The 15,954-nt window shown below is 49.3% G+C and overlaps 1 protein-coding gene across 5 annotated transcripts in view; it reads left to right on the top strand.

The window, feature by feature from the left end:
• The first annotated feature begins 468 nt into the window (after positions 1-468).
• LOC135830964 (poly [ADP-ribose] polymerase tankyrase-like) overlaps positions 469-15,954 on the top strand; it is a 21,615-nt gene continuing 6,129 nt past the window's right edge. Inside the window, exons 1-8 of one of the 5 annotated variants that reach the window (XM_065343205.1) lie at positions 1,093-1,311; positions 4,614-4,693; positions 6,393-11,340; positions 11,577-11,750; positions 12,692-13,349; positions 14,467-14,631; positions 15,009-15,163; positions 15,807-15,879. In XM_065343205.1, coding sequence (XP_065199277.1) covers positions 1,228-1,311; positions 4,614-4,693; positions 6,393-11,340; positions 11,577-11,750; positions 12,692-13,349; positions 14,467-14,631; positions 15,009-15,163; positions 15,807-15,879 — 6,337 coding nt within the window. In that variant the 5' untranslated portion in view covers positions 1,093-1,227. Of the gene's footprint in view, positions 1,312-2,800; positions 2,950-4,613; positions 4,694-6,392; positions 11,341-11,576; positions 11,751-12,691; positions 13,350-14,466; positions 14,632-14,991; positions 15,164-15,806; positions 15,880-15,954 lie in introns of those variants that run through there. The other 4 variants (XM_065343204.1, XM_065343203.1, XM_065343207.1 and 1 more) reach the window with 4 other exon arrangements.

Raw genomic sequence — 15,954 nt, 5'->3', positions numbered from 1 at the left:
TGATCGAATCGATCGGATGTTGAAAAATTAATACTCAGGCCAAACTAAAGAAGGTGTGTGGTTCGACTCACCCGACCGACCGTACAATTTCAGCCCGACCGTAACTTTTTTTCGGCGGGCTGTCGTGTGACTGACGTACGTGGACTGAACACGTCCACGTCTACGTGCTGTGCGGCGTGAGTCTGCGGACGCTAGGCGGCTCCTTTTGGACTTGACTTGTAGTTGTACTGCAGTGCAGTGCAGTGAGTGGTACGACTGCTGCCTTGTGCTGGTAGTACTAGTAGAGTCTACTCGATACGCGTACGGTATACAGTGTATTTACATGTACTAAAAAATATATTAAAAAAAAAAAAATCCGCCCGCCCGCCCGTAAAAAAAATGTCCATGTTAGTCGAACCACACACCTTCTTTAGTTTGGCCTCAGTAGTATTTTAAAATATTTTAAAATTCCTTGGATGGACAAGATGACTTGTTTGACAAGGCAAAGCTCATGGTGTCAGAAGGGGCAACTAACTACTGTTATTAAATTTTGTTAGCGCACTCCTTCCTCCTTTAGCTCCTTGCTTGGTGGACGATGTGATTGAGGGACTGAGATGCCTCGGTTGGAGCAGAGAAGTGTAGAGTTGCACTTGCCACAGCGTATTGCCACTATTGGTGTTTCGTAGTAAATATTTTTTTAAATTATTTTGGCCGGTATTTGCTGTCCTGGACTGGACTGGCCTGCGCTGCTGGAGTGCTGTTGCTGTAGGCTACACTACAGTAGTAATAGTCGAGCGATCGTGAGATACAGTGCAGTGTGACAATGCCGCGTGCAAGACGCAAGGGCCCAGGGCGCAATGGCGGAGATAGTGCAGCTACACCCAGTGCTGCTGCGTCTCAGACCAATGATGCTGCTGGCGCTACATCCACTGAAGATGAGGATGTTGAGCAGGCTGAGCTGCAGACCATCGGCAGTCGCCTGCGATCTCGCCGAGGAGATACCCGAGGACCGGAGGATATTCTCCTGTATGACGGTGATTTGATAGCTTACGGAGGAGGCAGTGTTGACCCAGAGGTGGGCTATCATCTAGTGGAAGTCTTTGGTACTGTGCCTGTAGAGTATGAGCCACAGGGTGCGCACGCAATCATAGATGGCTGTCCGTATTTCAATGAGCAAGTAGGTGTGCGCGGCTGTTTGTGGATGCCACTGGGAATGGGCCGCGTGGGCATACGCCGGGCTTCTTTACAATGGGTATCCGTCAAGGCAACCACTGGCCTGAAGGACGATCGTGTCAGGGTCTCGTGGTCGGAGCACAAGCGTATTCAACGAGAGTAAGTTCCTGTGTGAGCATGGTAGAGCATGAGACTGTCAGTCTCAGGGTCGTGGGTTCGAGCCCCGAATTGGGCGCCAGTGGCAATGTGACACAATTAGCAGTGTTGCCTTCTCCCGCTGGCCCCCGCCACACCACAATCACAACGATCTATCAGTTATAGTTGATGTCTTCTAAACAACATGACTTGTGGTGAGGCACAGGAGGAGAAAGGTGAAAGGTTAAACAGCAACTGCCAAAGAAAGACAGCAACGAACAGAAAAAGGAACAACAAAGAACAAGTAGCAATAAAAGTGAAGACGAATCGAGACGACCAATCAGGGACCAAGACCACGGACAAATCACTCATCACTCTCGCTCTCAGACCAAACTAGCACTACGCATGCTTGACACTCAATCGACGATCACTTTCACACGGACAATTCTCACCCTCTGACGACGTGTTGTACTCTTGCATGCACCACATACCATACGCGTCACGTATCACACCATACTAGTGATCCGGACATTCCTATTATCCAGACATGTGCCCACAACACGTTGTGCATGTCGGAATGCTCACATAATTGCCACGCAGCGTTGTGCTATGCGCCGTAGACACAGCTTTTGCGGAAGCTGCACTGGCCAGTGCAGCTTACTTCACAGTACCCATGCACACTGAACTGACCTGTGCAGTGAACGTTTTCAAGCGTACTCCCAAACGAGGTTTTTACCCCCCCCCCCCCCCATGTAACTTGGAATGTAGTATGCACATGGACTTTCAGGGAAGTTTGCATACACACGCTACATAACACAGGCAAAGGATGCTTATCAGCTCGAAAGCACCACGAAATTAAATTATTCAGCAGAATGAAACTCGGATGTTGAGCCATAAATAAATGTAGAAAGACTGACTGACTGTATATAGTATCCAGTTACAGTGATGGAGAGTTACTCTTAACTCGTATCCATATGTCCTTTTCCTTTCTACATTCAGCAGAATGTTAAAAAAAAGAAAAGCCCAATGACAGGGATAGCATCTGTGGACTCTGTGGACTTCTCATGTGCCCTGGTTGGCAGTTGGTAGTCAGTCAAGTATCGAACCACGTTGGCGGAGAAAGCACAAGCTCTGGTGGACGGAGCAACCAACTTCCCTTTAAAAATTAACGCCAACGAAGTTTTTTCTCTCTCTCTCTCACTTTCTATCCTCAGACCAAAGACGTGCTACCACTATTTCATATTATTATTAGCAAGAGTCCATAACCCCACTTATGGACTCTTGTTATTAGTAGCAGTTGCTCATAAGTTTGAGGGACTGGAAAGGGAAATATCTGAAGAATATTCGACTGTCACCACCACCAAGGACTCAAACCGAGGACCTTCTCTATATCGCTATTATTATGAGTAGTAGTACTTTACTCATAACTCTCTTTCTCCCCATTTCTCTCCCTTTCTCTCTCCCTTTCTCTCTCCCTCCCTCCCTCCCTCTCCCCTTCTCTCTCTCGTCATAGAATTGTATTCTGGGAATTTCTGGATGGAGTTGGCAATTTGTGCTGAGGACAGATTCAGTGTCAGGAACTCGCTGCAGGACAGCCGGTTTGTGGATCTGGCCGATCAATGCTGACCGAACGGATAACGGGTCGTTTCTTTTTCGGTTGAGGTATGTGCAGTGCTGCCAAACCGTTCGATTTTTCAGACAGTGTCCGATTTTTGAAGGCTCTTCCGAAAGCCGATCCGAAAAAGGATATGTCCGAAAAGCAGCCAAAAATGTCAGGGGTCAGTACTTTCCTTTGCAGAAGTCCTGTAATTTCACTTTTGAGCTCAACTAAACACACAAATCACTGTACATGTGCTTTTAAAAGGGCGAATACAGTACATTCATGACAACTTCTGGGCGCCATGTTGGTTACCATGGCAACGAAGTGATTTTTCCCTCGTTTTTTGGGCGATATTTTGGATTCTCTGAAAATTTGCGGTAAATAGTGCCAGATTTTGGGCGAAAATTATTTGGCGGCACTGTATGTGTGTGGTTGGTTTCCTTCCACATTCTCTTCGGAGAGCTCTGAAATCTCTTGGTTTTCGAATCCAAGTTTTTTTCTAATTTGGCGACAAGGAGACCGACATTTAGTAATGATGAGAAAATGTGAACCCAATCATCCACAGGCACAGAGCGACAATAATCCGATTCAGATGTATTCGTGTGGCTGTCTTTTCCTGCTTCAACTCCCTCAAACTTATGAATAAATAATAGATCAAGAGAGTAAATTTCGAAGCACCTCACATACCTCAGAAAAGTGGATCTTCCGACCAGTGGTTTTGCTGACGTCGCAGCCAGATGGTGTAGCTGCTTCGTGGGGGCGCTTTGCTGCACAAAATGACGAAAAACGACAAGAAGAATGTGAACGCAGCAGGGAGTCGTAAAAAATACATATTTTACGACTCCCTGGAACGCAGTCACCCGCATGCGCAGACAAGGAGTGGCAATAATCAGACTCAAACGTTTTCTTGCAGCTGTCTTCAGGAATGGATCACCACAATGAATGGCAAGTAAGCATATAACATGAATATATAGGCAATGGGGAGACATTCAATGTAACAGTACAGCAACAATGCAATACTCCTATAACATACGAGTAGCTAAGCAAGGTGCAAGGGTGCAAAAGTAGAGACCTACGCAGGTTATGCTACCAGGACGTGTAGAGGTGCCAGGTGAACACTGTGAGTCGGGTGACGTGTTCTTTCTGAATGCATAGGTCTGGGTTGCCTAGGCGCATGAAAATAGCTTCTAAGACATGGCGCTGAAATATCCAGTGCCATGAAGGTTATGTTGACTCGTGCTGCTTCAGTGTTTTGTGTTATGCCAGTAGTCGGTTTCATGTCTTAACGTTAGAAGCTACATGTATCCTCATCATGCGCCTAGGCAACCCAGACCTATGCATTCCGAAAGAACACGTCACCCGACTCACAGTGTTCACCTGGCACCTCTACACGTCCTGGTAGCATAACCTGCGTAGGTCTCTACTTTTGCACCCTTGCACCTTGCTTAGCTACTCGTATGTGATAGGAGTATTGCATTGCTGCTGTACTGTAACATTGAATGCCTCCCCATTGCCTAGTATATTCATGTTATATGTTTACTTGCCATTCATTGTGGTGATCCATTCCTGAAGACAGCTGCAAGAAAACGTTTGAGTCTGATTATTGCCACTCTTTGTCTGCGCATGCGGGTGACTGCGTTCCAGGGAGTCAAAAAAAATGTATTTTTTTACGATTCCCTGCTGCGTTCGCATTCTTCTGATCGTTATTATGTTGTGATTTGTGCAGCAAAGCGTCTCTACAAAGCAGGTGCATCATCTGGCTGCGACGTCAGCAAAAACACTGGTCGGAAGATCCACTTTTCTGAGGTATGATGGAACTTCATTTATTGAGGTGCATCGATATCAATTTTATTCTCTTCATCTATTGTTAATGAAGCAATTCCACCTCCACCAAACGGGCTCTCTGGCCGACCTCACAAACCAGCAACATGACTCCAAGTTGTAGAATGATACTGACAAAAATGTTGTTTCCTCCATACACCGCTGTTTCGACCACTATTCATTTTGCACCTTTTCTCTGTGTGTTAGCACATAGCATGTCTGTTACTGAGAGTACATAACCCCAAGAGTGTGCAACTGCCTGCACAACCTCTATGCAGTGCTGCGACGGCAGAACTTCACATCACGTGACATGGTTCAAAAGGTTATGCTGGCAAACAGTGCAAAGTGACCACAAGAGAGTTGTACCCAAAGCTGGGTTGCGTACAACCCTGTATCTATCATGCACAGAGTGCAAATAATGTGTACGGGTTCATCACGTGATGTGAAGTTCTGCCGTCGCAGAGAGCAGACCCCATAGCTGGAGTTGCACACTCTTGGGGGTTATGTACTCTTGCTGTTACCTATAAGCACGGGATCGCGCTTCTTCATTTCATTCTATGTATAAAACTGTGCGATCCAAATTAATCCTCAACCTTCACTGATGAGACCTATAGTGGTCGGAACAGCACTATATGGAGGAAACAAATTATTTGTCAGTATCTGCAAATTGGAGTCATGTTGCTGGTTTGTGAGGTCGGCCAGAGATTACCACCAACATGTGCACCAGGATTAGAACCAGGAACCATCACTTATGGCCAGCGATGCTCTACCGTTAAGCTATAGTGTAGTCGTCATCCCAGCAGCACCCGTTTAACATTTTCTTCAGGCTTCGAAACTCACGCCTCTGTGAACCCACACCTGCTGGTGGGGAGCAGCCGGGCTGTACACACACACACACACACACACACACGCACACACACACACACACACACACACACACACACACACACACTTCACGTGCAAACTAGCATGTGGGGAGCCTGCTAGCAGTCTCTCTTTCTCTCCCTCATCCCCCCTCCCCTTCTTTCTCTCTCCCCCCCCCTTCTTTCTCTCTCCCCCCCCCCCCCCTCCCCCATCGACACACACCATTAAATTTTATTCACTGACCTTATAACTTTTAATGATTGCCACTATTTGTGGTGTTACATGAACATCATTTTTATTCCATTGGCTCTGGTTACTTCACTTCATTATCGACCACAAAAAAAACTAGTTTGTGAATTCTTTGAATCCTTATGTTTGTGTTTGAGTTAGAAAAGCCTTAACCTAGCTTTGGGCAATATACTTTACTTATACCCTAAAGTACCGTTGATCCCCCCCCCCCCCCCACGCCATGTCGCTTCCCAGCTGGTTTTTCGGCAGGGGGCGGGAATTAGATCAAGGCTGTCAAGTGCAGTACGATGTACAACAACTAACTTGGAGGATCAGACTCGATGTGCACATTTTCATCCTGGATTGGCACATATTGTGTACAGCAGTGCAAGCGTCGGTTCAACATCGTATTTCGTTGTATACGCGGAAATCGCTTCACAGGTAGAAAATCGACAGGGGGCAGGAATTAGAGAGGGGGCGGATTACCGGTACTTTACGGTACATGCACTTGACTTGTCTGTCTGCTCATTTTATGTGGGGTTGGATTCCACTTTGTTTCTTTGTTCTTTGTGTTCTTTATCCACCCATGTAGGCTTGGCGTCCAAGGGCAGATTACTGTGGACGATGACGAGGACTTTGAGGAGGAGGATGACGACGCTGACGCAGAAAGTGATGGCGAGAGTGGTGACGATCCTAGCGACGTGTTTGCTTTCTCACCGGGGGCGGCCGCTACCCAGAGTAGCCAGCGCCGGCGCAGGAAGGCATCCAGTGCTGCTACTGCACCTCGCACAGCCTCTGCATCGGGTGGTGGTGGTGGTGGTGGTGGCGGCGGCGGCGGCGATGACGGTGATGGATCAGACAATGATGATGATCAGCCACCGGCCAAGAAACCACGCGGTGGTCGCCGCTCAGCCGGATCATCACCTGGAAAGCCAGCCAGGTCTCCGAAACCTCCTAAGCCGGTCAAATACAAGAAAGGATTTGTGGCGCCAAGACCCGGCGTGGATCTGCTCGACACAGATCCTATCTTCAGTGGTGACAGTCCAGTGAAAGGTGGCAACACGCTGCATGCTCTTGATATCATACGTGCTGTGAACAGAAAGGATCTGACGCTACTGAAGAAACTATTTGCCGACGTCAAGAATGTGAGTGCCATTTTGTACAGCCGCTCGCCAGTGAACCCAGAGTCAGGCTTGTCTATTGCAATTTGCAATGCTGACTTGCCCGTTGTGACTGAGTACCACAAAACCATGAATCCGAAGGACGGCACCAATCGTGAGGTGCGAGTGCAGGAGCCACCATCTAGCCTGCGCTACATCCAGTCCGGTTCTGTTGGCATTGCTACATTCGGCCATGCAGTTGGAGCGGTCGGGGCTGCACGAGGTGGCCGTGAACTGCACAATGCCATGCTTGCCAATTCGACTGCCGAATACGTCCTTGACAGCTACGTCCTGTTATGTCTCTTCCAGCACTGCTCCAACAAGGATTTCTTTGAGCGAGTGCAGGCACTGTACGATCTGCATTACGAAGCCATGTATAGCATGTATCAAGCTGTTCGTTTCGGCAACCGTGCTATGGCTCAGCACATTGTCAAGAAAATGCTTGGAAACGGTGGCTGGGACATGAACGCACTGCACTTGCAGTCATTGAGTGATGATGGCAAGCCATTTGATACTTTCCGCGAGGTCAGCGTGACGAAGAAGGGAGGTTCTAGGAACAAGTGCATCGCCCCAGTTCACATGGCCGCCATCAATCCAGATTCTAAATATCTGGCCGAGCTACTGAAGGTGCATGGCGACAACTCTGTGAGTGACTCTGAGCAGTGGAGGATTGTGCACTACGCAGCTGCCTGCACTGCTGATGGTCCACTGCGACTTCTGTTGGAGAAAGGTGCGGACATGATGTGTGTTACCAAGGAGAAGGAGTCACCACTGATGATAGCATCTCGCCTGGGCCGTGCTGACAATGTCAAGCTGCTTGTAGCCGACAAGCAGAACATCGAACTGCTTTTGAAACAAAAGGACCGCGAGGCTAACACAGTTCTCCACCTGGCTGCGCTAAACGGCCATGTTGATGTTGTCGATACCCTGATTGGTGCTGGTGCCAAGGAAGTAGGCTGTAATCAGAATCACATGACACCCATGGGAGTCGCGGCTGCGTTTGGTCACCTGGACGTCATCAAGAAGATGAAGGACAAGGGCTTCTCCATTGTCAAGCCTGATCGTCGCCAGCGTCCGCCTCTGATCCTGGCGTGCCGCGAGGGCCAGGTTCATGTTGTGCGATATCTGCTACACCATGGTGCTGACGCTGATTGTGCAGACTCAAGCGGCAACACTGCAGCCCACTATGCTGCTGCGTATGGATGGCTACCGGTGTTGAAGGTGCTTGTAGAAGAAGGTGGTGCTAATTCTGATCCAGTTGCATCGTGGAAGGCGACCCCACTGTCGTGCGCTGCGTTGAAGCACCAGGCGGAGTGTGTCAACTACCTTGTCTCGCTGAAGGATGTCAATCTGAATGTGATTGACGGCCAGGGCCGCACCATTGCCGCTAACCTGTGCATGTGCCCGTCCTTCGCAGGTCTGTCACAGCTGAAACTGCTGATTGAGCGTGGTGCTGATATCACCATTGCCGACGCTGCTGGCATGACTCCGCTGCATCATCTGTGTGCAAGCACCGGGGCATTCCCCGGGGATTCGCGTAACGAACTGATCGAGCTCTTTGCCAGTCTTCTTCTGGACAGTGGTGCAGACGCGGAGGGAGCAAGCAAGAATGGGTCTACACCATTGCTGTGCTCGCTGAAAGGTCACTCGCCCAACATGCGTGCCGCCAGCTTCCTGGTGGAGCACGGTGTCAAGGTGACGGCGGTCGATCAGGACGGTCACAATCCCCTTCACTATGCCGTCAAGCAACTCGACGAGGACGCAGCCGACCCACTGATTGCAGCACTGCTCAAGCATGGCGATGCAGATACGCTTGTCAATTCGTATGAATCCAGCGGCAACACACCTTTGCTGCTGGCTCTTCAAGCAGTCGAAAACTGCTTTTCACGGGTCAGCGTGGCCACCCATTGGAGAAAAGAAGAGTTTGAGCAGAAAGCCGACGACGCACGGGCTAACGTGAAGAAAATGATCAATAACAAGAACATTGATATCAACCTTCCTAAACGCAGAACAAGGTCTTTAAAGGCCGACTCTTCTCCTCCCAAGGATAATTCAGACGCACACTCCGACTGTGAATCTCACAGTGAAAAAGCCTACTCACCCTACGAGGATGAAGACATGGATTGCTCTGATGATGAGTCCAGGAAGAAGCAAGTGCCTGTGGCAGCTGATGGGAAACTGTCGTTTGAGCTGGTGAATGAGGATGATGAAGCTATGTTCCGTGCCAACCCTGGCGACAAGTTTGGCTACACCGCACTGCACTATGTGGCAGAGCAAACTGATGAGAAGTGGCAGCCAATCCTGGACGCCGTGTTGAAGAGGTCAGAAGTCAATGTTGACCTCCAGTGTGTTGGCGGACTGACTGCTTTGCAGCTGGCACTGAAAGGAAACAACGACGCAGCTGCTCGCAAACTCTTGAATGCCAAGGCTGATGTCAACAAGCAGAACATTGAAGGCCAAAGTGCACTACTTGTCATGACTCCTGGTCAGAAAGGTAACACTCTCTTCAAGACTGTGCTGAAGTCCAGTGACCTGATCCTGCAGGATCGAAAAGGACGCACTGCTCTTCATCTGGCTGGTATGGCTGGTGATCGTCAGCTTGCACAGGACTTCCTGGAAGCTGGTTGTGAGCTGAACACGGTGGATCACCTTGGCCGTACTGCACTGCACTACGCCGTGGCCACCGGTGCAGCACGTGCTGATGCCTCGTCGGACTTGGAGGCAATGCTTCTGAAACGTGGTTGTGATATCAATGCAGTGGATGTGTTTGGCCGCTCTGCTGTTCACTACGCTTTCCTGCCTGCTGAATATGTGGAGCCGAGTCGAAAGACCCCTGAAGAACGTGCCGTTGTGGCACCCCTGGAGAAGGTGATGGAGTTGACGGAGAAGAGTGAAGCTTCCAACCACAGCAAGTACGACCCCATTGAGACGGTGTACTGCCTTTTCTCAGTAGGCAAAGGAACGAAGGTGGATCCCCTTGACAAGTTTGGCCGTAGCCCACTGCACTATGCAGCCAAAGTGTCTGCTCTGACCTGCTCTCTGCATCTCATTTCTCAGGGTGCCGAGCTGAACTTGAAGGACAGCGTGGAGGGAACGATGCCTTTGCGCATGGCACTGTGCTACAACAACCCTGAGTATGCCATCATGATGATGCAGAAAGGTGCACAGACCACACCGGGTGAGATTACCAATGGCAAGGATGTCTTCTCTATTGAGGTGACCATTGAGAGTGTCTTCTACATCGCAGTGCAGCGAGGCTGGCTGGGTGTTTCCTACATGATCTTTGACTCTGACTTCCCGCTGTTTGATGGACTGCGTGATGCTATGCTGACTCAGAAGTACATTCTGACGTGTACGCTGATGAAGAAAGTGGACGATGACAAGCTGCAGATCCAGGACGAACAGAAGCGCGGTCTCCTTCACTGGCTGGCCATCTCTTCCAACTGCTCTGTGGACAACAGTATTGTGGATGTTGTCGACATCCTGGTGAACGCAGGTGTTGACGTCAACGTATACGATGTGCATGGCCGCACAGCCTTGCACTATGCTGCTCAACGCGCTTGCAGAGCCCTGGTGACTGCCCTTGCTGATAGGACTGCTACCAATGTCAACATCCTCGACAAAGATGGAAAGTCCCCGCTAGTACTCGCTGTGGAGGGTAATCGTCGCATCACCAGCTCCAGCAAGCTTGAGCTGGACAAGAAAGAAGAGCGTGTGGCTGAGCTTTTGGGTCGTGGCTACTTCAATTCTCCAATCGCGAAGAAAGCCCCGCTGTGTGAGGAGGCCTACCAGGCTGCAGCACTGCTGCTAAGCGCCTCCGCTGAGCGCTGCATTCGATATTCAGATGCTGCATATACCGATGGCGCCACCACACTTCTGTGTCATGCGGTACGGCAAGGGAACAAGGAACTGTTCGATGCCCTGATGCACACCTCAACTCCCGAGAAGAAGAAGATCTGTGAGATGTGTGATGAGAAGGGTAGGTCCCCACTTGCCCATGCCATTGTTCTCAATGAAACCGCTATGGCCACTTCACTAATTGCACACAGCGATGTGTCATGGAAGGGAGAGTTTGATCGCACCCTGGTACATCTGGTTGTCAAGCCTATTGAGTATGGCTCCTACGAGAATGTTGATCTTCTGAAGAAGCTGGCCAAGGCTGATGCACCGTTGTCGGATACGGATGAGAACGGCAAGACACCCATGCACTATGCTAAGCTGCAAGACTCTGGCTGCATGGCCGCTGCTCTGCAAAAACTGGGCGCTGCTGCTCCCATGCCAGGCTTGAGTCGTGGCCGAACGGTGTGGAAGAAGTTTGCTGATCGGCCGTACAGCGCAGATGAGGATTGTCTGGCATACATAACTGAAACAGCTGCCAAGGTAAGTACTGAGAGTGCTGCTGCTCATGGCTCAGCAATTCTGTTGTGTTCTTCTCAGCTTGACAAGGAATTGATGTTTTTCATTGGTTGTGTTTTTGCTTATCTCTTGTTGTGGTGCCATTGTGTTTTTGTCGGCAGCGTGATCAGTTGGATGAATGTGGTTCCCTGTTGAAGTTCTGTTGCTCTCTGCCATTTTCCATCTGCATGTTTGCGTTCGTTTTTGTGTTCCTGCTGCAGGAGAAAGTCAAGCCACCACCTGATCACTGCTTTGAAAAGAAGGACACGTCGACAGTGTACAAAGATGACGATGGCATTTTGTTCGATGTCCTGTTGAACAAGGTGGACCTGTCGCACGGTGCTTTTGGCTACAACAACTACTATCGCATGCAAGTACTGCATGAGAGTGTTCAGGTTAGTGAGCCAGGCAGAGAAAAATATGCGTGACTTGAGCAAGGGAGGCTACGTTTTGATTTGTATCATAGATTATAATGTGTGTGTGTGTGGAGGGGGGGGGGGGGGGGGTGCTGTTTGATGAGACACATTTTAATGCGTGAATATTCCAAACTGTGACGTCTGCAATGTGGGGTATGCAGTGTTCTGATTCCAAGGGCAACACATCAGGTCAAAACAAAAAATAGGCTTGTTTCCGGTCGGCAACCCCTCAAAAAGGAGACTCGGTCGGCCGGAAAGAAACTTTTTTTGGATATTTTTTGGTTCCTCAATCGTTGTGGTATTGATGGACAAGAGCACCAGTCCTACACATGTACATTGTACATATATCATGGCAAGGATCAATGTCAAAGTTGACTGACTCACTGTTCTTGTACAGCATGTGGTGTATTCCTGTTTTCGTACATCCTGAGAAATCTGAGAAATCAAGCAAACAGTTCGAGTCCTTCCAGCTCCGTTATTCTAGCTCGTATCGACCCCGGAGGTTTTCGAGCCGACAGCTGAGAATCTCTGCTACCTTGTAGGTGTTTCGATTATGGAATTCGGTTGAGATTTGACTGAGTTATGACTCGTTCAGTGCACTTGCACACATGGCATTGCCACCGTTTGTATACATTTGGGACCAAAACAATTTCAGAATTTGGGAAAAAGTGGCCCGGTCGGCCGACCGGAAACAAGGTCATTATTTGTTTTGGCCTCATCAATATTCTGTAGGAAGCTAACGCTAGGAACGTGCATTATGTCGTGTGTGTGTGTGTGTGTGTGTGTGTGTGTGTGTGTGTGTGTGCGTGTGTGTGTGTACGCGTGTGTGTGTGTGCGTGTGTGTATGTGTGTGCGTGTGTGTATGTGTAATTGTGTGTATATGCATGTGTGTGTGTGATATTTGTATGTGTGCTGTTCAGGACGCATATTACCTGTGGACTCACTGGGGCCGGTGGGGAGATGACCAAGGTATGTACCAACGTACTCCTTTCGGCACAGTCAACGAGGCATGCACGGAGTTCCAGAAGATCTTTCGCAGCAAAACGGGCAATGACTTTGTGCAGTCAGCGAAAGACAAGAGCAGCTTCACGGCACAGGCAAAGAAGTATTCGCTGATGTCGACCGACTGTTCACACATGCTCGTGTCCTCTCTACTGATGCCCATTGACCTTGACTCAGTACCCGATTCCGCACTGGACAAGACATTGCAGTCCACTCTGAAATACCTGATGGACGTGACAGTGCTGAGAGACCGTGCTACCATGCATGGCTTGTCGAAGGAAAGTGCAGAGAAAGTATTGATGTTCGGTGAGGCCAGCGCTGAGAAGATCTTCCAGGCCAAGAGTGTACTGCTGGAGCTCCATCCTCTGGTCAAGAATTACAACCAGTTGCGTTACCAGCCCAACTGCGACATTGAGCAGCTGATGGGAATCAACAATCGCATTGTCAAACTCAGTCAGAAGTATTACGAGATCATGCCGTTCGCCCACACTGCCTTTGGTGGCACTGGTTCCTCTCCTATGATCATCATGTCAGAAGAGCACATTCTCACCACGGCCATGCAACGCCTAGAACACTGTAAGATCACTGTGCAGCTGCCACTAGCATTGACCATGTGTCTGTGTCATTCCTATCTTTGCAATGTGTGTTGTGGGTGCGTGGATGTGTGGATGAGGGTGCTTGGGGGTTGGGTGGATGTGTTTGTGTATGTTGATGTGGGTGTGTGTGTGGGGGGGGGGGGGGGGGGGGGGGGGGTATGCGTGTGGGTGGTTGGGTGCTATTCCCTGTAAGATACAGTCGAATGTCACTTATCCGACCACTTCGGGAATCAAGCATGTTGGTTAACTGAATATGTTGGATAACTGATATCATTTTTTATGTGCATATATGGCTGGATTTCACTGATTTATGTACACAATACCCAAATAATATTCATGCATATTCATGAATTGCTCCATGTACACATACATGTTAGCATACTTGACCACATCTACTTCAAGTAAATGCATATTACACCGTATAATATACAAAAAAAACAAATATTTTCTTAGAAATTTACTGTTGGGAGTCATAAAATTACCACTCCCGGGCTTGTCGGATAACCGACGTGCTCGGATAACTGGCGACCGGACAAGTGACATTCGACTGTACCGGTATTGTATATTGCCACTACATGTATTTGTACAGTGCAGCACAATCATCACCATGCCAGAAAGCACATCATACCACTGCTGTTCCGAACAATCTGTTTGTGGCCACTGATGCCTGGGTACGAGGTGACCTTCAGTGGTCGCACCAACTCCCGAGAATTAGAATCTCAGATTTGTTCTCACTGGTCGGTCGAGTCAGCTTGAACATGTCGGATGATTTTCACATGTCTGAGCTACTTCTGGGCCTCGAAAGTGCTTTACGTACAACACATTTGAGGAACACGGTAACGAGGTACCCACACAGGAAGAAAAAGCAGTGAGTGCGATGAGTGGGTGCCCTTCTAGAATATAGACCCAGGTTCTGCATTTCTGTTTCAAAGTCTTTGCATGCCTAGAGCAGCTGTCATTGACACTTGTTGCTGCTGTTGCCGCTGGTGTGGTTGCTGTTGCTGTTGTTGTTGCTGCTGCTGTTGTTGTTGCTGTTGTTGCTGCTGCTGTTGCTGCTGCTGTTGCTGTTGTTGTTCTCGTTATCATTGCGTGTGCAGTGTCTGACTTGAGCCTGACTGCGCGTATTCTACTTGCTGCTTGGTATTGCCGCAAGACCATGAACCCTCTCGACTATGTCTTCAAGTTCATGGAAGCGTCCATGACATTGCTGGAGCCCAACTCACTGGAACGACAGGTGATTGAGACGTACATGTGCACCACTGGTAAGCCTCTGCTCTGCTCTGCTCTGCTCTGCTCTGCAGTCTGCTCTGCAGTCTGCTCTGCAGTCTGCTCTGCTCTGCTCTAATCTACTCTACTCTGCTCTACTCTACTCTATTCTGCTCTACACTGCACCTGCCGCTGAGTGTGTACCTTGTTGGTTCTGTTACGCTCTGTGCTGATTAGTCCATTGCCACAGCTTGCTGGTTGGTTAGCAATGTATGCACTCCTGGCCTGGTGTCTGTGGGGGTTGTGTTGTTATTCTGTCATGCGCTCATAACAAAACTTGCTCAGGGAACTGCATACTTGGTATGTGCGGGTGTAAAACGCTGATAGCCGTTGTGTATCCTGATTACTGCTTGTAGTTGGTTGTTTTGTTCAGCCTGTATCTATATGAAGACTGTCAAGCTCTCTGCTCTGTACAAGGTTGAGCGGCGTGGTGAGCCGGAGAGAATGGAGAAGTACCGCTCCAAGCCCAACCATCGTTTGCTGTGGCACGGCTCTCCGCAGGTCAACATCATCGGTATCCTCAGCCAGGTGAGTAGCAGCTACCGGCACACTCCGATGCTGCGTTTTGGACCTCGATCTCTGGACTGCTTGGGACTGGTCTGCCTCTTAGTCGGTGTCAACCCTGATAGGGAAGACCTCCACTGAATCATATCTGCTTTGGTGAAAGAGAGAAAGGTCACCGTCAATTAGGCATGTCACCAGTTTGAAAAAAGGTTTTGTCACCATGAGCCAGCGGGCATGAGGGCAACTGGTTAAATGCTCATTCCTCAGTGCAATGATAGCATCAGGAGTTGCAGTATTTCCTGTGGCGAGTTAGATCGTTGGGCCGACGGAAGTCCCTGCCACAGCCGCAAATGAACACTCTAGGCTTTGGCACAGCCGGCCGGGGACGATTGCACATGAGGCGCCAGTCTCGTCTGTCCTGCGCCAAGTCTCGCCAGTCACCTGTCACGCACCGAGCACTCAGATCAGCAGCGGCGATGTCACACACACACACACACACACACACACACACACACACACACACACACACACACACACACACATACACACACACACACGTGCGCGCACACACACACACACGCACTCACACACGCTCACACACACACACGCACACACACACACACCAAGCTTATCCTTTACCATGGTCTCTGCGTTACTCCTATGGCAGGGATTTAGGTTGAAGAGAGGACGTCCATCTCGGCTCCACTTCAAGCCGGATGACGAAGAGGACATCTGGAATGGTAAGATCTGTCATTCGAATAGTTGGAATCCATACAAAATTACAAATAATACACCATTTCCCCCGTTTGATGTTG

This window comes from Sycon ciliatum, chromosome 1 (genome assembly GCF_964019385.1).
Source record: "Sycon ciliatum chromosome 1, ocSycCili1.1, whole genome shotgun sequence".
In the NCBI taxonomy this organism is placed as follows: domain Eukaryota; kingdom Metazoa; phylum Porifera; class Calcarea; order Leucosolenida; family Sycettidae; genus Sycon; species Sycon ciliatum.
Note: the sequence above shows the minus strand (reverse complement) of the source record. Positions and strands in the feature narration are given on the sequence as shown.